Consider the following 24085-nt stretch of genomic DNA (forward strand, 5'->3'; position numbering starts at 1 on the left):
ACCAGCCATTCTCTCGTTCTGGGGACACTGACGTGCTCCATGACAGTGTCACCATGCAGGAGGAGGTGGCCCAGACCCAGCAGGGGTCCGGTGTCCGTGTTTCCCATTCCCAGGGAGCTGGTGGTTCCCACCACCAGGATACTGGCAGTCACCTCTGGCACAGCTCAGCCCTTGGGTGCTGTCCACCCTGGGGACCAGTTTCGAACAGCCTGAGATCGAGTTCTTTGTGCTGCACCAGAACACAGCCATGGCCAAGGGAGGAACTCAGGCTCCTCTGAACCAGACCCTGGAGTCCCCCTGCCTGGCCATGGCCTCCCTACGTACAGCCGCAGGAGCAGAAGCTTTGTTTAACTCCTGACGTGTTTAAGCACACAGGGGGCACACGACGCTTTAGGGCCACCGGCACCGGGGACCGTTCGGTGCTCCCGGGCCACGAGGAGGGACAACATGGCGGTAGCCCCAAGGACTGCAACACCCACAAGGCCCCGCGCGGCGCCTGAGTCACGTGACGGCGTCGCCGGATCACGTGGCGGAACGGGCGGGACGCGGTGCTGTGGCAACGGCGCGGCCGCCATGGCCAAGCAGTACGACATGGTCGAGTGCCCCTTCTGCGACGAGGTTTCCAAGTACGAGAAGCTCGCCAAGATCGGGCAGGGCACCTTCGGGTGAGTACTCGCGGGCCTCCGTCCTTCCTGGCTCGGCGCGGTCCCGGACTTCCCCGGCCTCAAGCCTGCAGCCGGGGCCCAGCCCCGCGGCCCATCGGCGCCTGCCTCTGGTGCTCCTTGCTCGCGTGTCCTTTCCCCGGTCAACCCTCTGGCTTCAGAGAACCAGTTTGGCTCCTGGAGCCTCTTTTCCCCAACCTGAGATGCCGCTCTGTCCCAGCTCTGGCAGAGCAGAGTTAACCTTGAAAACGGATAGGGTGGGGACTTGTAACTTGGCTCCAAATGTTCAGCTTGGCTCCAAATGTGCAATTTTTTGCTCAAAATGTGCTACACTACTGAAAATCCTTATAAAGCTGCAAGACTCTGGGCTCTCTGTTGGTTCAGTGAGTCCTGAGGGCCTTTGGCCCAGGGGGAATGTGGCTATATTGGCTCAGCACAGAGTTCTTTGTTAAATGCTTTAGTGTGTCTTGTTTGGGCTTGTTCCTTGTCAGGGGCACCTGGCTCCTTTCCCCTTGTGCTGCTTATGGATTTTTTTCTGCTTTTTTTACAGGGAAGTTTTCAAAGCCAAACATCGCCAGACAGGCAAGAAAGTAGCACTGAAGAAGGTGTTGATGGAAAATGAGAAGGAAGGGGTAAGTGTGGGGCATGGCTGGGTTGGGCCTGTTGTCACCTGGGCTGCAAAGGCACATGGCAGCAGCGAGGGGACTGGGCTGCATGAGATGGCTGCTGGGAAGTGACACTTCCTGTGTGTTTATTTTCCTCTGGGAGTCCCAGCACAGGGTTCCACGCTGGCTGTGTTTGTGGAAGAGCTGGGTGATGTGTGAAGCACGTGCTCAGGGCAGAGCCTGTCACAGCTCTGGGGAGAGAGAGCTGTTAACTCTCTCTTGGGGAGAGAGTTAACAGCTTAAACAGCAAAGGCAGCAGCCAGAGAGGCTGTTCTGCAGCTCAGGCTGGGCTGTACCATGTCCTGGTGTGAATGGAGAAGGTGAAGAGAGGAGGGCAGGACCTGCCAAGCTGCATGGTCACACCTCTCCTGTTCTCTGGCAGAGGTGGCCTGGCCTCCTGCACCTCCAACCTCCATTCTCTTTCTCTTTTCCAGTTTCCCATCACAGCCTTGCGAGAGATTAAAATCCTCCAGCTGCTCAAACATGAGAATGTGGTGAACCTCATAGAAATCTGCAGGACCAAAGGTACTTTGCAAGGTCTCCCTTGTGTTAATGATGGCTTTTCTGATCCCTGCTGAGCAGGCTGGTGACTTGTGCTGGGAGTGGGGTGGTCTAGCTGAGCATGGGCCTCTGTTCCTGCCTGTGACATGGGGTGCAGGTCACTTATCTTGGAGAAGAGTTTCTAAATGAGTCAGGACGTTGCTGAAGCTCAGATGGAACAAGCTGTTGTAGTCCTGCCAGGATATGCCTGTGCTGTAGCAGTGAATGCTGCCTGTGCTGGGAAACTCCCTTCAGTGAGAGGCTTTAAATGAACCAGCACTGGGGAGACTTTGGAGCAGAGGCTCCTCAGCCTGGAGCTGCCTCTCTTGGTTGGCTTGTGGTGGTTTCTGGGAGCTCTGAGCTGATGACACAGGTCCAGATGAGGCTCACTCAGCATCTCTTTCTGTGGGTGATGTAACTGCTTGTGCTGGGAGGGCTGGGACTCCACATGGGCAGTTCTGAGCTGCTCTTCCACCTCCTCCCTCCCACCTGAGCAACCTGGCCTGGCTCTATTTACAGTGAAACTGCTATATAACATCTGCTAGAGTTTATATATAATTCTCTCACATGGATTTGTACTGGAAAAATACTTTGGAAAGTGACAGTTGATGTTACAGCCTGCCCTTCCCTAGCCAGTCATGTCAGTGAAATAAAAACAAAACTGACTAGTATCTGGTATTTTTTAAAAAGCCCAGTCACTGAACAGGCAGAAGTGTCTGGCCTAGGGATGGGAAATTCAAGATACTCCAGTACTCAATTGTGTGTAGATTACTGTCTGAATAGGTATGAGTAAAAACACCAATGACTAAGTTAATTTTTAATTCACTCTGTGATTAAAAGAGCTGTGATGATTGGGTGACTGGCATACCAAAAGTAAATATTTTTGTAGATATGTCATTTGTTCCCTTTTTTCTGTTTTGTTTGTATCCCAGTTTTCATCCAAATCTACCTTGACCTCAGTTTGCAGTAAAGTAGAAATGTTTCATTCACTGTTCTCAAACATGAGGCTTTTCTCTTTTTACGTTGGAAAGGTGTGCTTGGGGCTGGGGCTGTGTGAGGAACTGCAAACCCAGTGTAGCAGGCACCCTCCTGGCTGGGGAGCACAGCAGTGTGCTTCTGTGGGGGCTAAGCTTTTCCAGCTAGAGATGCTGATCAGCAGATTTTGCTGATTACAACTGATAAAAATCAGCCTTTCTTTTTAATAACGTTTTGTGTGGGTGCTCTAGGAACAAGATTGAAATTGATTCCTTCACTTAAAGTCTGCTGTCATTGGCTTCAAGTTGCACTTAGAGTTTTGTATTGCTTTGATCAAGATCAGTCCGTTTTTGCAGATCCTGTTTGAGGTTGCGAAAATCTCACTTTTTAATGTGAGATTAGACAGATTTTCTGTGTTTCTGCATTTTTCCTGGCGTTGTCGTGGGTGTCTCCTCTATTGCTGGTGCTTGGCTGGCAGCCACAGCTTGCAGGGAGGAAACCCCACAGCCGTTATGTGCCCAGAGCAGCACGAAGTGAAGCTTTCAAAGGTTGCCATGCCCTTTCCTTGCCTGTCTGATGACATTTGCTGCACCAATCCTCATCTCCCGTCCTTGTGTTGCTAGTTTTTGCTCAGTTCTTCTTTATAAATGACCTTGAGGCCTGCAGGCTCTCTGGTTCTCTGTGTTGCTGTGCCCTGAGATTCTGTGTAGGGGTGTTGTATGAGCTGCAGGGTGGTGGGAGGTAGGAGGAGCTGTAACCCAGTGAAGGGTCCCTCACTGACAGCCTCTCTGTGCCTCTTCTGCAGCCTCTCCGTACAACCGGTGCAAGGGCAGCATCTACCTTGTGTTTGACTTCTGTGAGCACGACCTGGCTGGCCTTCTCAGCAACGCCCATGTCAAGTTCACACTGTCAGAGATCAAGAAAGTTATGCAGATGCTCCTGAATGGACTTTACTACATCCACAGGAACAAGGTAATGGGACAGACTTTGCTCTGCTCAGCGGGTGGCTTTCCAAGGAGCAGGCAGACATCTGCTCCTTGTTCTTAGCACAGGCTGGAGGGAAATCCTTGTTTCCCACCTCTGCAGCCTGACACCCAAGGAGGGCACTTTAGTCACTTAACTCTTCAATGTCTGTCCTTGTACAGATCTTGCACCGAGACATGAAAGCAGCGAACGTGCTGATCACACGGGATGGTGTCTTGAAGCTGGCAGACTTTGGGCTGGCTCGAGCTTTCAGCCTGGCTAAGAACAGCCAGCCAAACCGCTACACCAACCGCGTGGTGACCCTGTGGTACCGGCCCCCAGAGCTGCTCCTAGGTAGGAGGAGCCCTGGGTGGGCTCTGCCGGCTTCTTGGCCCTTCCTGGCCCTCTGGGAGACTAACTCAGCATCTTCGTTTAGGGGAGCGCGACTACGGTCCCCCCATTGATCTCTGGGGTGCAGGCTGCATCATGGCAGAGATGTGGACCCGCAGCCCCATCATGCAGGGGAACACGGAGCAGCACCAGCTCACCCTCATCAGCCAGCTCTGTGGATCCATCACGCCAGAGGTGAGGGCTGTGCAGAGCAGGAGTGTGGGCAGAGTCTGGGACCAGGCACTCAGGCCTCTTCACTGCCCTGTGTGCTGGCTGCTGTATGCTCCCGGTGGTGGAGTGTGCCTGCTGCTGGCAGGGAGGCTGGAGAATCTCTAGCCTGCGTTTTGCAGTTGTCTCTCAGACAAAAACTCTCAATTTCTGCTTAAAAAAGGGTGAGGGTTTTTATTCTCAGGTGTTTTGTGCTGGTCACCTTGAAAAGCCTCTAGAATTCTGTCTTGTGATTTGTGGCATCAGCTCTGGTGTGAGCACCCGGCCCGTTCCCAGCTCCTCCTTCATCAGCAGCTCGTCCTGCCCTCTTGTGGGGAGCGAGCTGAGGGATCTCAGCCCAGACTGGGATCTGCGGGATGTTGTGCTGGCAGCTGCAGAGTCTTCATCCTGCTGTCACAGTCATTATGTAAATACACTGAAGGCGCTTTCTTTGGCAAGTAGCTACCTGCTGTGGTTCTCCCAGATCGAGATAAGTGCTGGTGATTGCAGCAGGCTTTGCTTTCTAAGGGTAAGGTGCCACATCCAGGTGATTATTTAGCAATCAGTTTTGTCAGTTGATCTTTCTGATGTGGTAGCTGGCTATAACCATGCCCTCTAGCAGTTCTTTCATGGGGGAACCAAAATCCTTGAGCATCGTTTCTACACCAGGAAGACTCTCCTGAGTTATCCACGTCTCCAGGCCTTTAGTGCCTCTTTGTTGCTGTGAGAACAATGTCTGCCAGCTTGGAGGTTAGAAAATAAAATTGTTATTTTGGTTTGCCTGAGGGTGTTTGAACCAAAAATGGCTTGTCCTTTCCATAACTATTTCTTGCCAACCCCTTTTTCCTTCCCTTTGCCAGGTCTGGCCGAACGTGGACAAGTACGAGCTGTATGAGAAGCTGGATCTGCCCAAGGGGCAGAAGCGGAAGGTGAAGGATCGCCTCAAGGCCTACGTCAAGGACCCCTACGCGCTCGACCTCATCGACAAGCTGCTGGTGCTGGACCCCGCCCAGCGCATCGACAGCGACGATGCCCTGAACCACGACTTCTTCTGGTCAGACCCCATGCCCTCAGACCTCAAGAACATGCTGTCCACCCACAACCAGTCCATGTTTGAGTACCTGGCCCCACCACGCAGGAGGGGTGGGCACATGCCCCAGCAGCCGGCGAATCAGGGCAGGAACCCAGCGGCCACCAACCAGACTGAGTTCGACAGAGTGTTTTGACATCTGGCGGGGTCCTGGCTGGGCTTCCCCATGTTAAGTGGAGATGTCCTGGCAAGGTCTTGTTGTCTAGGAAAGGACTTTTTTCAAGGTGAATTGACTGATGGTGTTATCAGAGCTTGGCCATCTCCTCGGCCACTGCAGAGCTGCGTGACTTGGGGAGGTGATACCTGTGGGCTCGACGTTGTTTCCCTCCAGTTTCCTGTCTCAGAACTTGTTTTTGCCTCCCAAAAGTCTGTATTGGTTACATTAAACTTGCAGATCAATTGTTATGGATCTGGTGATGGAAAAAGTGTCTCCATCCATGCCGGAGCTCTTGGCAAATGGTACCGGGACTGGCAGGACTGGGAGTAACTGCCCTGGACCAAACTTGGAGATGTCTCAGCTCTCTTGGTCTGTCATAGCTCCTGCATGGATTATGGTCTGAGCACTGAAGCGTTGGTGAGGGATGAGGCAGATGCTTCTGAGTCATCAGATGTGTCTTGGGAAAGGCAGAATCACCCTAGACAGCATGACTAGCTCTCCCTGAGACTGGGATCTAGCCTAAAAAAGGGCTTATTGGGCAAACCAGAGAGATGGGTGGCAGAGCTGGATGCTCGATGTAGCCAGGAGACCAGGATAGCTGGTTTCTGTGACAGCACATGGCATCCATGTTTTCTTTATTGCAAACCATGACTGGGCATCATATTGGAAACACCCAACCTGCTGCAGCCAAGCACTGTCCTATGCCTCAGGTGAGACATGCCCTCCTGCTGTCTGCAGGGATTTCAGGATACTGTGGCAGGGCTGGTCACACTGTGCTGGCAGCAGGGGGACACTCATGTGTCACCTGCTCTCTCCTGGTGCTCTTTGCATGAGAGACTAGAACAAGACCACTGCCTCCTTTGGGTACAGTGACTAGCCTGACCCACCGGGATCGCCTTTATGCACACTTTATGTCAGGATCAATTCATAGAGAGCAAGTGCTCCTCCACAGCTGCAGTGTCCCATGGCTATCAGCTGTAGCCAGCCGTCTTCTCCCTGAGCCCCATGAATGCCAGGATCCCAGGATTCGAGATGTGCAGTTGGTGATAGCATTTGGCACTTGGTAACTTGTCTGTTAACAATTACCGACAAAAGCCATTGGTAAAGTCTCACAAGGAAGTGGTGCTGAGTGGGGCCATTCTCAGGCTTGATGAAAGACTCATACAAGGTAACTCTCTCTTGGTTTGGGGCTCTGAAACAGTGTCTGGTTTTGGAGGGGGGGTCTTTGTTTCTTAGGAAAAATAGTCGGTTATGAGCAATAAGTCAGTTGACTTGTGCCGTTGTGGATAAACATGGTCCTGTCCCAAACAGCTGGTGTGAGCCTCCTGTCGCTGTGCTGCCTAAACGGAGACACCAATGGGAGCCTGCATGACAGCACCGGGCCTTCCCGAGGGCAGTGCGGGTTCGGGCAGCCTGAAACCCCTGTTCCTGGGGAGCTCGGCGCCAGCAGCGCTGCTGCGGGCAGCCCGGGGGCTCCGCTGGCTCTGGGCCGGGGCCATGCTGCCGGGCGGGGGCTGCGGAGCTCCAGGTGACCCTGTGCCCCTGCCTGGGCGGTGGGGGCTGTAGGGCCATGTCCCTGTGGTGACATGGCAGACGGGTCGTGCCTGATGCTACGTCCGAGCGGGGCGGGCGGGACCCCGGTGTCCCTGCCGAGGTATCCCGATGGCCACGGGGGCGGCCGCCTCGCTGCCCCTCGCAAAGATGGCGCCCCCCCCTTCCCCATGCGACGTGGCGCGCGCTGCCAGCTTCAAAGATGGCGGCGGCGGCGTCCGGGGGGGGCCGCGGCGGCCCCGCCCCCTCCCCCGGCGGCGCGCGCGGTCTGCGCGGGGCGGCGCGCACGCGGCGGGGATGGTGGCGCGGGGGCTGCGCGCGCTGCGCGGGGCGATGCGGGCCGGGCGGCGCCGCTTCAGCACGCGCCCCGCGCGCGCCCCCGCCACGGACTACCAGGTACCGCGCGGGGCCGCGCTCCGGGCGGGCACGGGGCCGCGCCAGCGGTGGGGCTGCGGGGCCGCGCGGGGCGGCGACAACGCACCTCGTCCCCTCCTGACCCCCTCTGCCGCCCCCCGCGGCCCCCGGCCGTACCGGCTGCCGCGCACCAAGTGCCCCCGCTTTGTGCTCGGGTCACCCCGCAAAGCGCCGTGCCCCGCGGCAGCAGCGGGGGAGCCCGGCCTGCAGCGCTAGTCGCGGCGTGTCCCGGCCGCACGCGGCTGCGTGGAGATTAGGTGTCGTGGGGATGGCGGCGCTGCCCGGCGTGGAGCGGTCTCGCTCGGCAGAGCTGAGCGCTCTCGGTGTCAGTGCCGCTGCCTGTCCGTTGCCTGGGTGGTGTCCCCACACTTAGGACATGGGTTGGTGTCCCAACTGCCAGGTACCCCCTGCAGCACACGAGGGTGCAGCGCCAGGCTGACGTCCCCTCAGCGTGGCTTTGGGGGGCTCGGTGACAGTGGTGACCTCTCAGGTGTGCCGTGCCGGTGCAGCGTTGTCGCCTCATTAGCGCCGCTCATTAAACACCAGCACCAGAGCGCTGCCCGCTCCGGCCGGCGGCGACCTTGTCCCAGTGGGCAGCGCTGGGTGCCGGCGCGGGACTGTCCCGTGCCCCACCGCGGGGCCAAGGGGCACCTGGGGAGGGGCGGGTAACCCCTGCCCATAAGTAGCCTGGCCCCGTGACGGGATCTGGCGCTGCCGGCGCATCCCCGCGACACCATGGCAGAGGTGCTGCCGGCCTGGGTGACCAATGACACCGCCGAGGGGACTGAGTCCGAAGGGGTGGGTCAGGGTGCAGCGGGCTCTGGGGAGAGTGGCCACAAGGCTGCTGTGTCGGGCACTATCCCGACTGCCCTGGGTGTCTTTCCAGGATGCAATCCGGATGCTCAACACCCTGCAGACCAATGCCAGCTACCTGGAGCAGGTGAAGCGGGAGCGCGGTGACCCCCAGGCCCAGCTGGAAGCCATGCAGGGCTTTTTGGAGAGGAGCGGACTAAAGGTGAAGGGCTGATCCCCGTCCCTGTTCCCCCTGTCCTGGTAACATTGCCACCATGCTTGGTGCTGGCTGCTGTGGGTGTCTCACAGGGTGGTTGAACTCTTACAGGTCGAGGACCTGGATCGACTGAACATCATCCACGTCACGGGGACGAAGGGCAAGGTGAGGCGGGTGGGTGGTGCTGTGGGGGGCTCAGGGGGCACTGCTGGTGTCTGTGGCTCTGTTTGCCCCTGCTCTGGAACAGGGGGTTTAACACAGCTGTCTCCTCAGGGCTCAGCGTGCGCCTTCACTGAATGCATCCTCCGCAACTACGGGCTGAAGACAGGTTTTTACAGGTGGGCAGGGGGTCAGGAGGGTTTTGAAGGGCCAGTGAAGCTGTGCCTCACTCTTCCCCTTGCTCTGTACCCTCAGCTCCCCTCACCTCGTGCAGGTGCGCGAGCGGATCCGCATCAATGGGCAGCCCATCAGCAAGGACCTCTTCAACAAGTACTTCTGGCTGGTCTACAACCGCCTGGAGAAGACCAAGGTGGGGCCAGCAGGGGTTGTGGGGGTGCTCCCTCCCTTGGGTCCCCCGGTCCCGGGGTCATGTGCTCACCCTGCTCTGCCTGGCAGGACCCAGCACATGCCAGCATGCCAGCATATTTCCGCTTCCTCACCATCATGGCCTTCCACGTCTTCCTGCAGGAGAAGGTCAGTGGTGGTGGCTTCCATCGTGTGACAGAAATGTCAGGTTGGTGGGGACATCAGGGAGGGGGGATTTGGGTCAGAATTTGTGTGGATCAGTGAGGCTGTCATGGCTGTAAATGGGATGCTGTGCCAGGTGGATGATGTCCCCACAAATAGGGGTGTGCTCAGGTGTGGGTTTGGAAGGGCTGGTGGAAGGGACCTGTCTCCACCCTCATCCCTGAAGCCATGGGGGCGTTTCCTGCTGGTGGGTCTGATGGCTCATGTCCCTGTGTCCCCAGGTGGACTTGGCAGTGGTGGAAGTTGGCATTGGCGGCACCTATGACTGCACCAACATCATCAGGTAGGAGCTGGCAGGGCTGAACCTGTCCCCAGGGCTACCAGGGCCTGATGTCCCCACAGTGTAGGGGGGAACAGCAGGGACACTGTCATGCTGCATTCCCAGGGCACCGGTGGTGTGTGGGGTCTCCTCCCTGGGCATCGACCACACCAGCATCTTGGGGGACACCATGGAGAAGATAGCCTGGCAGAAGGGGGGCATTTTTAAGGTAGGGAGATCTGGTCTTCTGTCTCCTCTTGTGTTTTCGGGGTGTGTTTCCCCATGTCCCTGAGCACCCCATGTCACTAAGCACCCCATCCTTCCCAGCCCGGTGTGCCAGCATTCACTGTGGCGCAGCCGGAGCGGCCGCTGGAGGTGCTGAGGGAGCGAGCCCAGGAGCGGAAGGTGAGCTGCTGGTGGGGGTGTGGATGGGGGTACCCCATCCCATGGCGGGGTGCTCAGCCTGCTCTCCCCACAGTGTCCCCTGTACCTCTGCCCAGAGCTGGATGACTTTGAGGAGGGCTGCCGGGCGCTGGAGCTGGGGCTGGCAGGTGCCCACCAGCGCTGCAATGCCGCCCTGGCCTTACAGCTGGCACGGACGTGGCTGCAGCGCCGCGGCTGCCAGGGTAAGGCAGGGGGACGGGGACAGGGGCCAGACCCCACCAGGGCTCCTGAGGGCTCACTGGGATGCCTGTCCTGCCTAGGTCTTGGGGAGCTGAAGGAGGGGCCGCCAAGCACCGAGTTGCTGGGGGGGCCAGTGCCACTGGCTCCTGCCTTCCAACTGACCGATGCCATGATCCAAGGTGCAGTATGGCCGTGCCAGGATCCCCCCTCACCGTGTCACAGTGCATTGTGGGGTCATGCTGGACCCCAGCCAGTGCCATTGGGCTGGAGGGCACAGTCTGCCCCACACTGGATTCCCACAGGATACCGGTGCTGGGGAGGGCATGGGGGTCCCAGCCATGCCCTGTGCTCCCCCAGGCCTGCGGGACACAGAGTGGCTGGGCCGGACTCAGGTGCTGTCCCACGGCCCTGTGACGTGGTACCTGGATGGAGCTCACACCACCAGCAGCATCCAGGCCTGCGTCCGCTGGTTCCGCCAGGCCGCCCTCAACCAGGACAAGCCCCATGAGTAAGGAGAGGATGCAGAGGGGGGCACACATTGTGGGGGTGTGGTGGTGGTGCTGCAGGTCCCCTGGGAGCACAGGCCACTTGCCCTTTCTCCCTGCAGTGGTTCTGAGGTGCGTGTGCTGCTCTTCAATGCCACAGGCGACCGGGACACGGCGGCGCTGCTCAAGCTGCTGGTGGTGAGGTTTGGGGGGCACCGGGGGGGTCACTGTCCCCGGGTGCCTGGGTTCTCTGCTGGTCCTAGGACCTGCTTTGCTGTGGGTGCAGGGAGCCACGAGGTGGAGCTGGCTCCCTGTCTGTCTACCCATCCTGCTGTCCTGGGGTGTATCCCACCTCAGCTGCCCCCTGCAGGGGTCTCATAGTCCTGGGTATGGGGAAGGAACTTGGATCATCCCCTGCCCCATCCCCTGTAACCCCGCTGGTGTGGGACTGCCCCAGTGGAAATCCCATAGGTGGGTCTTGAGGGTTCCCACAGTGCTGATTCTTCCTGTCTCTGCAGCCCTGTCACTTTGACTATGCTGTCTTCTGCCCCAACTTCACAGAGGTGTCAGTAGCCAACAACGCAGGTGAGTGCTGGGGAGACAGGATCCCCAGCTTCCCTTTCTGATCCCTCCCAGCTCCCCCCGCAATCCCTGACTGCTGTCTCCATCCCTCCCAGACCAGCAAAACTTCAACGTGACGCTGGAGAATGCCCTGACCCGCTGCCTGGAGAACCAGAGGACATGGACGAGGCTCCTGGAGGAGAAAGTGGGGCAGGACCCCTGGCTCCCATCCCCCCTGCGGGTGGGGGGGCTGCTGCAGCCGGCCCCCGCCCGAGGCTCCCTGCTCCTGGTGCCCCCAGCCCCCCGGCCCCTCAATTCCCCGGCGCTGGTGTTCCCGTGCCTGGCGCAGGCGCTGCGGTGGGTGGCTCAGGGCCGGGACCCCCAGCTGGCCGCCCCCACGGCCTCGGGGGCGCACCCCCACCCCGCAGCCAGCAGCGGGGCCGTGCTGCTGCGGGAGGCGGCCGCCGTGCGGGTCCTGGTCACCGGCAGCCTGCACTTGGTGGGAGGAGCGCTCCGGCTGCTCGACCCCGCCCTGTCCCAGTAACGGGGCACAGGGCTTGGCACCTCTGTTTACATGAAGCACCAGTTTTGCCCCCAGTGATGCTCAGCGGCATCTGGAGGGAGATATGGGGCCCCCCACCCTATCCTGGCTTGGCTGTTTTCACCCCAGTGCCTTCTGCCTGTGCCCTTCCCGGGACACTGTCCATGGGGGGATGCTCTTGGTCTCCATCCCCAGCCTAGTCAGACTGACTGGGGGGACCCCCAGGGTTTGGGGGGCTGCCCCAGGCTGTGATGAGGTCCAGTGCCTGGTAGGTGGAAGCCTCAAGCTGTGGCAAGGCTCAGCGTCAGGGCACAATTAATTTAACATAGGGAAGGTTTTTATTATTATTGATAAGAGTTTGTAACTTGGACGGGGAGCTGGGGGGAGTGGTGGGTTCTGCCCATCGTCCTGTGGGAGGGCAGCAGCCTTGCACCATCCTCCACAAATAAACCTCTTGCTGCTCCCACTGGTGCCTGCTGCCTCCTTGGGGGGAGGCAGGAGGGGCACGGGGGTCACCCCAAGTGCTGGGGCATGTCCAGGGGGCACCCACTTCTTCCCCCCCCATTTGATGGGGAGCCTTGTGGGAGGTTTTGGCAATAGCTGCTCTTTCTGCCTCCCCACTGCAGCGGGGGAGCCCAGGGGGGTTGCAGGGTGCCTCCCCCCCGGTGTGGGCTGCCCTCAGGGGGCCAAAGCATTCACTGAATGAGTAATGGAGGCCCCCTCTGGGCTCAGCCTGAGATTTGGGGCAAAAAATCAGCTTAATGGCACTGGGCTGGCTCCCCAAGTCCGTTGGCCGGGGGCTGTTTGGGCTCGGGGGGGCCCGGGGGCGTCAGGCCATGCTGCTGGTGGAGCAGGGGGTGCTCTGGGTGCTGCCGATGCTGTGGTTGGTGCTGCTGCTCTCTGAGGCTGGCGCCGTGCTGGAAACCGGCTGCAGTTTGGAGATGGGACCTGGCTCACACCGCCCGCCACGGGGAACACCAAGGGGAAACCACACTCAGGGCGAACAGTGGTGGCCTTGGCTCGGCCCCAGGGACCCTCCAGCCCTCATGGATCACTCCCCAGCTGACCCCTGAGCCCCTGGGATGGAGATGAGCATAGGGCATTAGGAACAGGAAGGAGGGCAGATGGCAGAGGGGTCCCAGACAAGCAGGAGGGACCCTGAGGCAATGGAGCAGTCTGGTGTCTGGCTCACCTGGGGACTTTGGCCAGGAGGGAAGAATAGGCAACCCAGTAAGGGACATGCATGTGCCTCCCCCATCCCAGCATGGGGGTCCCCAGGGGTGGTGGATACTCACGGGTGTGCGAGTAGATGTACCAGAGCACAGCAGTGAGGAGTGCCCCGATGAGGAAGGCGCCGAAGGTGATGCCCAGGACAGCACCCAGCCCCAGCCCACGGTCTGTGGGAGGACAAGGCTGTCAGCACTGCCACACTGAGAGAGTCCATCTCCCCCTCCCATTCCCATCCTGACCACCTCCCTTGCCCTGAACTCACAGTTGAGCGGCCGCCAGGCATCCTTCACTCTCACCTCCAGGACCTTCTCAAAGATGGTGTCATTCTGTGGAGGTGGAGGTTGGGGTGAGAGAGGGAAGATGTGTACCCCTGCAAGATGGCAGAGTTGGGGGCCCCCAGACTCTGCAGACCAGGGAATGCTGCTCCTGGATGGGCTCCATCACCCAATGGTGTGGGACAAACCCATCAGGCTGCCGCTGCCAACGGGGACCAGCCTGGTGGCATCCCAGGGTGGGTAGGGGGTTACACTGACCTGCAAGCCAGCCTTGCACTTGAGGATGGCAGAGAAGGGGATGTGTCCGCCCTCAGGAATGCTGTAGGTGAAGCGGAAGCGCCAGATCTTCCTCCCGTGGCTGCTGGGGGGTCCCTCCAGCACAGTCACCCCTGCTCCCCGCGCCTCCCCGCCCTGCACCAGCAGCACTGGCTCCCGCTCTGAGGCCACCAGCCAGCACTCCTTCAGCTGCAGGTCAGCTGGGTGATCCATCCACCGCATGGACGCCTGCACGGGGTGGGAACGGGGCACACCATCAGGGTCACTGGCCCAGGCATGGCTGGACTGCCCCAGCCTGGGCACTGGATGTGCAGTACCTGCACAAAGGCCTCCTTGTTGATCTCCAGCTCCGTCTGCGGTGCCTTGAAGTCAGCGGTGGGGAAAAGGCGCAGGAAGAGCTCCCGCGGGATCTCACACTGGAAGCCCACCTGCAAGAGGGAGGCAGCACTCAGGGGGCACCCAGCACCTGTCAGAACCCAGGACATTTCTCTGACTGCCCTGGATGGCTTGAGACCCTTGCAAGGGGCTCAGAGACCTTGGCACGTAGTCAAAGGCACCTGTGCCTTTGATTTTAGCCCATGGAAACAATTACCAACTTTGTGTGAGGATTCACAAGTCACAAGAGTTTGAGTAGAATGACAGTGAATTTGTCACAGGGTGGAAAAGTAGAATTTTGGGGTTTTTAGAATGGGAGTTCAAGAGGCAAGATGGGGGAATCTGGGTGTGTCCTGTCCCTCTTCTTCTTCTTGTCCTCCATCTTCTGCTGGGATGCTGGCACTTTTGGATTGGTTTAGAGTAGAGACAGACTGTCTAACACAGGTGATAGGTATTGGAAAATTACTGTAAATAAAGACATGTAGTTTCTAGTACAAAAAACTAACACCACCCCAAGGGCAGTCAGTGTGCCTCATCCTGACCTGCTGGACAGACCTCAGCAGGTCCAAAAAAGAATGTAATAGATAAGAGAAAATAAACAACCTTGAAAACCAGAACTGAGGAATCTCAACTTCTTCGGTCGCAGGGCTGGGAAAAAAAGACTCTTTAATACCTTGGGAGCCATTCCAGCAACATGAAACCTGAGAAGTACACAGCTGGAAGTGCCATCTGCACCTTCCCCCACCCCTGGATGTGCTGGGAAACCCGGCTCTTACCCGCACGCTCCGGAGCACGGCATCCTTGGCCAGGCTGAGGATGAGCTGCGAGAAGGCAGAAGGCTGGGTCAGTCAAATTGGGATGGGATGGGATGGGATGGGATGGGATGGGATGGGATGGGATGGGATGGGATGGGATGGGATGGGATGGGATGGGATGGGATGGGATGGGATGGGATGGTCCCACCCACACACTCGCCCTCCATCTCAGCCTCCATCTCATCTGGGCTGCCGTGCAAAAGCAAGGAGGTCCTGGTGGAGAAGCCCCTCCCCACAATGGGCCATTGGTGGGGCTGGAGACAACAATCCCAGCTAACCCCCCTCTCACCTCATTGTTGGCATAGCCCGTGCCTTCCAGTGAGGTACCACAATGGCTGAGGGGGCTTTTCAACATGAAGTGGGTGGCATTTTTCTCTGCCTGGCAGCTGATGTCCCTCAGGGTGATGTTCACCACATCCTTGATGGGCTGGGAGAAAAGCACACAGTAGTCACCCACTGACTGGATACAGCCCTGTGCCACCCACCCCAAGCACCCAGAGGCAAATGAAACTTCTGAGTGATTTTGGTGGACATTAGCACCCCTCTCCACCCTCCTCACCTCCAGGTAGGACCTGACGATGACAATCTCCATGGTTTCATCTGTGCACTTCCAGGGCTTGAGTGTGAGCAGCACCTGGTGGGGCAAGTCTGGGGGCTGTGTGATGGCAATGGGGGTGGCAGTCACAGGCGTCTCGACCGTCTCTGCAGGACAGGGACATGGGGGGGCTGAGTGGGAGTGGTGGAACCCCCCACCCCACCCAGCCCTGGGCTGCTGGGGGCCTCACCGTGCTCATGAATCTGCAGGCTGATGTGGGTGCTGGCAGGGATGGCGGAGTAGGAGGCAATGACACTGCAGTTCTTCTCAAAGGCTTCGGCGATGAGGCCCTGCTCTGTGTCAGGCAGGGGATTCCCAAGGAGCGGCGCTGAGAAAAAGGGCATCATGTAACTCCCAGAGACCTGCAGTGAGGAGGAAAGGGAGGAACACAGAGGGGCTAAGTGGAGACAGGGACAGCTGGGGGTGCACAAGGCATGGTTCATCCCAGTAATGAGGGCTTGCAGCAAGGAGGCTGCCACTTGCCCAGGTCTAATGTCTCCAGGTGCCCTCCTGCCATCCTCCCCATGACACCAGCATCTCCCAGGCACCTGGTAGACCCCTTGGTGGGGGTGGTGGGGAAAACATGCTCCTCTCAGCATACCAGAAACTGGATGTTGCACTTGGTGGAGAGGAACCAGGTGAAGTTGGCCTTGCTCTGAAGGATGAGGATCTGGTTGCCATCAGAATTCTGAGAACAGCTCAGAGACAGGTTCCCCTCTGTGATGGAGGAGCTGCAAAACCACAAGGCCCCCATTCTCAGCATTCCATACCAACCAGTCCCACATCCAACTTGGGATGTTGGGCTCTGCTTTTGGGAAGCCCAACACCTTCCCAAGCATCTCCAAGCATATCCCACTGCCTGTCCCACCCCTGGAGTCCCACTGCTGGCCCACTGTGGTACCTGGGCTCCGACTGCAAATGGATGATGTGAGCAGCCCTGGTGCTCTGGGCATCACTGCGTGAGCAGCTCTTCATCCCGTGGAAGAAGACCTCAGTCTCAAGGTGCAGAATGGCATTGAAGTTCTCCTGGGGAATGCACTCTGGAGGGCTGTGGGCATCTGTGTAGGCAGCAGGGTGATCAAATTCACACTGGGCTCAGTGGGTGGGAGATGCTCAGGGCCAGGGGCATCAGTCCCCATGGCATCTCCCCAGGAAAGGTACTCTGCCCCAGGAGGTTGTCACCCTTCTGGAACAGAAAGACCATTCCTGCCCACTCCAGCCCCCCAGTGCTGGCCCCCAGCCCCACACACCTTCTCCCAGGCGGAGCTGGACCTTGCGGGGGTCCTGCAGCTCGCTGTAGGATGTGATGCCCCCATAGGCAGACAGAGCCCAGGCCAGCAGCTGCCCCTCACTGGAGACGATGGGGGGCTCAGGGTTTGGTGCTCTGATGGTGCTCTCCGGGCTGAGGCGGGCGTCCTGTGGGCCAAGTGACAGCCTAAGCCAGGGTGAGGAGCAAGGTGCATCCCTCCCTTTCACAGGCTGGCATGGGGAAAGCAAGGAAAACCTTTCCCCTCTGGGTGCAGGATAAAAATGTGAACCTAAAACAGGTGAGTGTCCCTGGAGCCTGGGCTGGGGGTCACCCTGGATGAGTGGGGGTTTTTGGAGCCATGAGCTGAGAGCAGCGAGAGTGGCCAGTGGCACACGGAGGGCTCAGCCCACTTTATTATTAGCCACAAACAAAGCAGGAGGTTTATTTTGCTAACAAAGCGCCCGACCCCGGCTCAGCTCGCTGGAGCCAAACCCCATCCCTGACCTTCCTCCCGCCGGCCGGAGGAAATGGGAGCTTTTTCCAGCCCTGTGCGTCATCCCCTGCCTGGCCAGCCCAGTGCTCAGTGCCGCCAGCAATGCTCAGGAGCGTCCCCTCCTCCCTGGGGCACCACAAGCATCATGGCTGGTGATCAGAGGGACCAGTCTCCACCAGTGACCCCCTCAAACATCCCCATGGGTGGCCCGAGCCCTGCTGCCCCCCCGGGATTGCTCCCGTTGTGGGGCTGTGACACTCACGGTGCGGACGATCAGGTTTGAGCACGGGGAGGTGATGGTGGCAAAGCAGCGGGTGCAGAGGAGGATCAGCACTGCTGGCCGGCTGCAGGCATCGGCTTGTGGGGTGACTGCCACTGTCAGAGGGACAGGAGAGACCTGGCGTGGAAGAGGAGAGTGTCACCACTGTGGCCACCAAGCACCAGCTGCTGTCACCTTCCTGGCTGCCCCCGGAGCCAGAGGGAGCAGGGAGAGCTCTGAGGCTGGCCCTGAGATGAGCCATGCAAGAGGCAGCCATGGCTGGGTTTAGGGGCAGAGATGCCATGTGTACCTACACTGGCAGGACAAACACGCCCTGGCTCCACTAAGCAAGGGACCAGCAGGATGCCCACCTGGAAGATGGTGGTATCCCCACACTGGTGTCCAGGACACCCCACATAATGAGGTCTAGGCACCCCCTTCTTAGAGACCAGGGCATCCTTGAACTAGAGACTAAGTAATCTCTGCAGTGGGTGTGAGAGTGTGACCCCACTGTGGTATCCCCACACTGAGGACTGGAGCATCCCCACCCCAGGCACCAGAGCATCCTCACTGTAGGCACTGGGGTATCTCCCACTGAAGACTGGAGAATCCCCACACTGGGGCATCCCCCTGGCAGGTTTCCCAGCCCCATCCCAGCGCTGTGCAGACGCTCCAGGCTCAGGTGTGTCCGTACTGCTGGGCACAGAGGTGGCACACACCATTCCTCGTGGCTAGCACTGCCTGGTTGCCTCTAGCCGGAAATCCGGATGGGGAAGTCAAAACTCCAGGCGCTAAGTTTGGCAACTGCTCTCTCAATAACGGCTCACAAAGTTCCGAGCAGGGCCAGAGGAGAGGGCTGGGAAAACCAGACAGGGACTGGAGGCTGCTGCCAGCGCCGTGCACAGGGCTAGCGGGATGAGGCCATGGGCATCCCGGCCTGGCCATGGCCCCGTGGCAAGCGTGGGTGGCCAGGGACCCCGGGTGGCCCCGAGCGTCGGGGAGGAGCTGGCGGCTGTTTTTCCTGCCGCGTGTTTTGTGGCGCTCCATTGTTTGGCTGCGCGAGTGGCGGGAGCCTCGGCGCTCCCCGCCGCCGCCTTTCGGGTTATTTTTTTCTTTTTCTTCTCCTTTTTTTTTTTTTTTTTTTTTTTTTTCATCATGGGGATCTGCTTATAGAAAGCAGCTTCCAGTAATTCTTCTATAAGTGGAGCCGTGTCCCTGCCCAGCTTCCCCCGCGCGCCGCGGGGCTCAGCGCCGCAGCCGTGACATCAGTGCGTGTCCCCTGCTGCCGCTGGTGACAACCCCGGGGCACCCCCGGCCCTGGCACTCATCCAGGATGCCAGTTACACCAGGCTAGGCCAGAGGGGTCCTTGCGAAACCGACCATCCCCAGTGCCTCGTGGTCTGGCTCCCCCTCTGCTCCAAAAGCAGAACTGGGAGAGCTGGGAGGTGGCAGGGAGGGGGGAGTGTGGCGCCGGGTGGCCCAGGGCTGGGCCAAAATCGGGTGCTGGGCCCCAGCCAGCATGAGGGAAGCCTGTCTGTCCTGCAGAGCTGCCATGCAAACCTGTGAGCTGGTGCAAACCCACCCAAAAGTGCCAGCCAGTGCCAGCGCCAGCCCTGATACCGCCCTTGCCCCAAAGCTCCCTCAGTGTGGTTATTACCTCTCAGCATGGCCATGCCAATTTTGGCAGACAGGCTTCTGCTCGCTTGGACACCTTAAAAGGATGTATCTCCTTCATCCCTCCACTCTTTCCTCCATCCCTCCCTTCATCCCTCCGTCTCTTCCTCCATCCTTTCCTCCATTCTACCTTCTGTCCTTTCCTCCCTTTCACTTTCCATCCCTTCCTCCCTCTCTTCCCAGTGTGGTCACCACTGGGTACCCGTGGCTCTGCCCAGCTCCTGAGCCAGAGCCAGGCCACCTTCCCAGGGAAATGAAGAGTCTTGAGGTGTCCAGCACAGGAATATCTGCCTTGGCAGCAAGGGCCATTAAAGAATTTGCCTCTAAAGTCTTTACATTCCCATCAGGGGCAGAGATGCCCAAGGCTGTGTTTGGAGAAGAAGCTTGGACAAGGGGCCATGGAGGAGGTTAATCCACTGCTCCTTAATTAGAGGAAGGTTTTCACAGCTGGGCCACTCTGCCTGCTGAGGGCAGTGACAGGATGACAGTGCTGTGGTGACAGTGTGAAGGACAGTGTAAGAACTTCTGTGACCCCTCTTGCTCACCTTGGACCACTTGACGCTGAGCACATGGACTTCATGGTCAGTGCCCATGGAGCTGTTGCTGACACAGCCCCGGGGCACCGTGCTGGTGGCATAGGAGAGGGTGATGGGTGGCTCTGCTGTCACCGGCTGCAGGTCACAGCCCTCGGCTCTCCCGGGGTCTGGGCGGAAAACAAGAGACTGTCAGTCCCCGCCGCACGGATGTGGGGTGACACAACACGGGGGGACACGATGCAGGAGGGAGCTGAATCTCCGCCAGCGCCGGCACTGCCCCTTCAGCCTCAGCCCCCAGCCCGGCGTCAGCACGGCCCCTCCGGGACCATCGGCTACGTGTTCTCTCCGGGCCCGTCTGCCACCGCCAGCCCCCTCCGCAACCCCGTTAATGACCCTTGGATCCGGGCTGGAAAAATCCACTGTCCCTGCTCGGCACTGCCCGTGCCAGAACTCGCACCCAGCCGCCCCGAAGGCCGGGGCGGTGGCGGAAGCCCCCCCCGCATTCCCCGGCCGCAGGAAAGTGGGAAGCGCAGGTATGGAAATGGCTGTAAAGCTCATCCTCCCCGGCGCTGAGGCGTGAGCTTTGCCCCATCCCAAAGCCCCCGGCGGCGTGCGGCGAGCGGGGCCGGCCGGCGGCTGCCAAGGGAAATCCTGAGCGCAAACAGCCATTTGAAGGCCTGATCCTGTAAATCCCCACGTGCCTCGACAGTTTCCTCTGCCTCAGGCAGCCCTGCTGTGGCCGGGCTGTCCTTAACTTGGCCCCGAGGAACTGTCTGCCTCCATGGGTGCTCCCTTCCAGGGGGCTGGGAAGGACAGACCCCCATGGTCTGTCAGCCCACAGCTGGGCTTCCAGGGGCTTTCTATGGGGAGACGGTGCCTGGGCTGCTGTGTTTCCTTTGGAGGTAGCCACTGAGTTCTACCCCTTCCCACTCCAACTTTTCCCATCCCTGGTGGCTCCAGCCAATGCACCGGGAGGTCGCTGGACCAAACTCCTGGTACACCCAACCACCCCTATCAGGAGTGGGGCTGGAGGGTGTGATGCTCCAGGTCATTGAGTTTTTGGGATGCAGCACCCAGCAAAGGGCCATTCCGTCCAAACCGTGCCCATCACGGTGTCCCTGACCTGCGTCTCACCGCTGGGGTGGCCCGACGGTGGCGGCGGGGTCACGGCACAGACCCCCGGTGACGCCGCCGTGGGCCCACCTATTGTCCGGTGCTTCCTCCCCCCAGCGCGGCGGCCGCGCGGCCGGCAGCATCGGGAGGAAGATAAACAGCCGCTTATCTGGGCGCCACAGGCTGCGTCCCTCTTCCCTTCCACTCCTGCCCCGACGGCACCGGGCACGGCCCGCGGCCCCGGCAGAGCACGGGCAGCTCGTCGCTCCCCGGGCAGCATCCCGCTGGGAGGGCAGGCAGGGCCGGGGGCCGCGGCCGGGCTCGCCCCTGGCAGGGCAGGGATGCCGGCGGAGGGGATGGTGCCAGTCGGGCACTGTCTGTCCCTGGGGAAGGCAGCGGGCTCCAGCATTATGTCAGGATCAGATAAGGGGGCTCAGCTGGGCCGCCGGGGCGATCAGATAAGGGCACTGTTATTTTTGTACTCCAGGAAAAGGAAAAAAAAATTAAAAGGAAGAAAGAAAGAAAATCCACTTTATGTTTTTCCAACCCGCATTCTCCCTTGCTTTGGTGCCACTGAGATCAGGGAGCAGGGATGGTCCCACTGTGGCTACCCCGTGGGTCAGAGGCTGGGGGGTAATTCCTGGGGTTTTGGGACAAGAGAGCAAAGCTGGGTTGTGGGGTGCAGGGCAAGGGTGGCTCTGGCAGTGCAGGATGCCCATAGGATGAGCAGCACCACATTGGCATCCTTGCATCTGGCTGTGTTCCCTCAGCACCTGCGTAATGAGCTGATCCAGGACAGGAATGGGGATGGATCCTGCACTGAGAGGGAACTGGCATCCTCTGAGCCACCACTGGCTGTTGGACCATGCTGAGGTGGCACTGGGGGGCAGATGATGGTGTGAATGGGTCCAGGCTTTGGGCCTGACACAAACCACATCATTCCTGCCACTCTCTAAGTCAGACAGGTGCCAAGAAGCCTCTCCTCAGAGATGGGAGGGGTGACCCAGCACCATGCTCACCCCACGGGGAGCAGTCCTGGCTCTTGTCAAGGGGGGCACAGAATCTCCTGCACTGGAATCTGGCTGTGTCTGTGAGACACCCTGACACTGCACCCACCAAGAGCACCCCAGTCCCACATCACTGCACCCACCTTGCACATCCCAGTCCCACAGCACTGTGCCCACTGCTATGGGGCACTCAGTGCCATGGCACTGTGCCCACTGTGGGCTCCCAGCCCCAGAGGTTCCTGTGAGGAAGAAGTAGCAACTGGACAGGATGTGGTGAGTAGCACAGGTAGGCAGGATGGGGACTGTGTGTCCCAGGTACACAGGACGTGGACCATATGGCACAGACACTCAGGATGGGGACAACATGGCACAACTACATAGGACAGTGACAATATGGCACAGTCATACAGGATGGGGTCCATACAGCACAGCTGCATACCTTAGGGGTGGTATGGCCAGAGGAGATGGTCTGTTTGTACAGCAGAGTGACACAGGACAGGGACCATACAGACACACAGAATAGGGACTGTATAGCTCCATTAGAGAGCACAGGGACTGTGTGCCACAGCTACATTGGATGGGGATCACACAGCACAGATAAAATAGGACAGAGACCACAGAAACACACATCAGGGTGGGGACCACGTGGCACAGCTGTGTGGGACTCAGCCCATATAGCACAGCCCTGTTAGGGCATGTATGGCACAGCCATATAGGGTGGGACGAATATAAAGGACACGGCACCGCTACATAGGACACAGATGACATTGCACAGCTGTGTGGGATGAGGACCAGATGGCACAGCTGTGTGGGATAGGGACTATAGATCACAGACAAGGAGGACAAGGCCTCTGTGGCACAACAACACAGGATATGGAGCATATGGTTCCATATACGGTTATAGGATGGGGACTGTACAAGAAAGCGACAGAGGACACAGACCTTACTGCACATCTACATATGACAGGGACACCATGGCACTGCCCTAGGGAAGGGACAGTGGCACAGCTAGAGGATGGGCACCCAGCCTCACAGTTACACAGGACACAGGACTTCTTGTACATCTACAAGGATGGAAACTGGATGGCAGAACTACAGGGGACACGGCACAGCCTCACTGCACAGGAACTGTCTGGCACAGCCACCAGATAGTGTTGTGATATAAGAGAGTGGGCATCAAGCCTGGCAGTGGGGCCACCCCAGCACCAGCCATGAGCAGGGGCCCCCGAGGTGACCAGGAGGACCCAACCCAACCCGGACACTCAGTGCCGCTGGCCCCAGCCTCTCTGGGCGGCTGCTGCCACCCCAGTTCCCTTCCCCCTTGCCAGCAGGCGATGTCCCCGAGTCCCCCAGCTCCATCAGCACTGGTGTCCCTCCCTGAAATCCCCCGTGGCTTTGCAGGGATCTCAGGGTGGCCCCGACTGCTCTGGAGACATCTAAGCCCCCAACTCCCATTTGAGACTTTAAGGGTTTTTCCCACTTCTTACCCCCAGCTCCATCCCCACATTCCAAATGAGGTTTTAAGGTTTTTTTCCCATTTCTTTCCAGCTCCAGTCCCACATCCTATGTGAGGATTTAAGGGTTTTCTCCCACTTCTCCTCCCCATATCCTGGTCAACCCCTCCATACTCCGAGGTGACGGGGACCAAAGCCACCCCAGACCCTCCGTGTGCCACCGTCTAGGTCAGGACTCGGCCACGGCGCCTTCAACACCTCCCACGCCCAGTGACGCAGCCGGGATTTCGGGGGTCCCAGGGAGCGGCAGGGCTGTGCTCTGCGTGTTCAGGGAATCGGGGTGGATTTGTCCCTTCCCACATGGACGCTGCTCCCCAAAACCTCCTCTCCCGAGGGGTGCCCCGGGGTGACAATCTCTGCCTGTGCGGGCACAGCCGGGACCCCTTTGGCCACCGATCCGGAGTCACCGGTGGTCCCGCCGCGGCGGCTGTCCCGTCCCGGGGGTCCCGTCCCACTGTCCCATCCTGCGGCTCTCATCCCCGGGCTCCGGTTCCCTGGAGCCTCCGTCCCCACTCACCCGGGCGGCCGAGCAGCGCCAGGAGCAGCGGCAGGAGCGGGACGGAGCGGGGGCCCATGTCCGCCTGCGGCCGCTCCCCGGGAGCCAGCGCCGAGTGCGGGCGGCGGCAGCGGCAGGAAACCGACTCCCTTCGGAGGAGGGTCCGCGGCGGAGGAAATGCCGCTGGCGGCGCTGGGGCCGGGCCGGCGGGGCCGGGGGGGCGGAGAGGATGGACCCCCCCTCCCCCGGAGGCGCCGTGCCTCAGTTTCCCTACAGCGCCGTGCGGGGCTGCGCCTCCGGAAGGGTCACGGGGAGGGCACTGGTCTCCGGGCTAGATG

The 24085-nt window shown here is 59.5% G+C and overlaps 3 protein-coding genes across 7 annotated transcripts; 2 read left to right on the top strand and 1 right to left on the bottom strand.

The window, feature by feature from the left end:
• Positions 1–500: 500 nt before the first annotated feature.
• Positions 501–5901, top strand: CDK9 (cyclin dependent kinase 9). The gene is made up of 7 exons (XM_009093487.4): positions 501–665; positions 1213–1294; positions 1762–1852; positions 3648–3814; positions 3988–4159; positions 4242–4390; positions 5263–5901. Exons 1-7 carry the CDS (start codon positions 574–576, stop codon positions 5626–5628), a joined length of 1119 nt encoding a protein of 372 aa, XP_009091735.1. The 5' UTR covers positions 501–573; the 3' UTR covers positions 5629–5901.
• Positions 5902–6034: 133 nt separating this feature from the next.
• FPGS (folylpolyglutamate synthase) lies at positions 6035–12306 on the top strand. 4 transcript variants are annotated; one of them, XM_050981021.1, is made up of 15 exons: positions 6035–6817; positions 8501–8629; positions 8735–8788; positions 8897–8961; positions 9038–9152; positions 9239–9316; positions 9592–9653; positions 9756–9858; positions 9957–10034; positions 10108–10255; positions 10334–10432; positions 10611–10761; positions 10861–10936; positions 11257–11323; positions 11416–12306. In XM_050981021.1, exons 1-15 carry the CDS (start codon positions 6800–6802, stop codon positions 11841–11843), a joined length of 1671 nt encoding a protein of 556 aa, XP_050836978.1. In that variant the 5' UTR covers positions 6035–6799; the 3' UTR covers positions 11844–12306. The 4 variants fall into 4 exon arrangements, with proteins under 4 accessions (XP_050836978.1, XP_050836977.1, XP_009091871.2 ...); XM_050981020.1 differs by lacking the exon at positions 6035–6817 and adding an exon at positions 7467–7596; XM_009093623.4 differs by lacking the exon at positions 6035–6817 and adding an exon at positions 8277–8412.
• Positions 12156–23886, bottom strand: ENG (endoglin). Of its 2 annotated transcripts, none has more exons than XM_018917791.3 (15): positions 23769–23886; positions 19627–19784; positions 17411–17545; positions 16657–16822; positions 16308–16464; positions 16008–16137; positions 15597–15768; positions 15371–15513; positions 15101–15238; positions 14773–14817; positions 13939–14049; positions 13604–13849; positions 13333–13396; positions 13136–13237; positions 12156–12788 (listed from the first exon to the last, which is right to left on the bottom strand). In XM_018917791.3, the coding sequence occupies exons 1-15, from the start codon at positions 23824–23826 to the stop codon at positions 12670–12672; spliced, it is 1944 nt and encodes a 647-aa protein (XP_018773336.1). In that variant the 5' UTR covers positions 23827–23886; the 3' UTR covers positions 12156–12669. The 2 variants fall into 2 exon arrangements, with proteins under 2 accessions (XP_018773336.1, XP_050836976.1); XM_050981019.1 differs by having other exon boundaries at positions 12769–12917.
• Positions 23887–24085: the final 199 nt, after the last annotated feature.

The sequence above is a fragment of the Serinus canaria genome, chromosome 17 (genome assembly GCF_022539315.1).
Source record: "Serinus canaria isolate serCan28SL12 chromosome 17, serCan2020, whole genome shotgun sequence".
NCBI lineage: Eukaryota > Metazoa > Chordata > Aves > Passeriformes > Fringillidae > Serinus > Serinus canaria.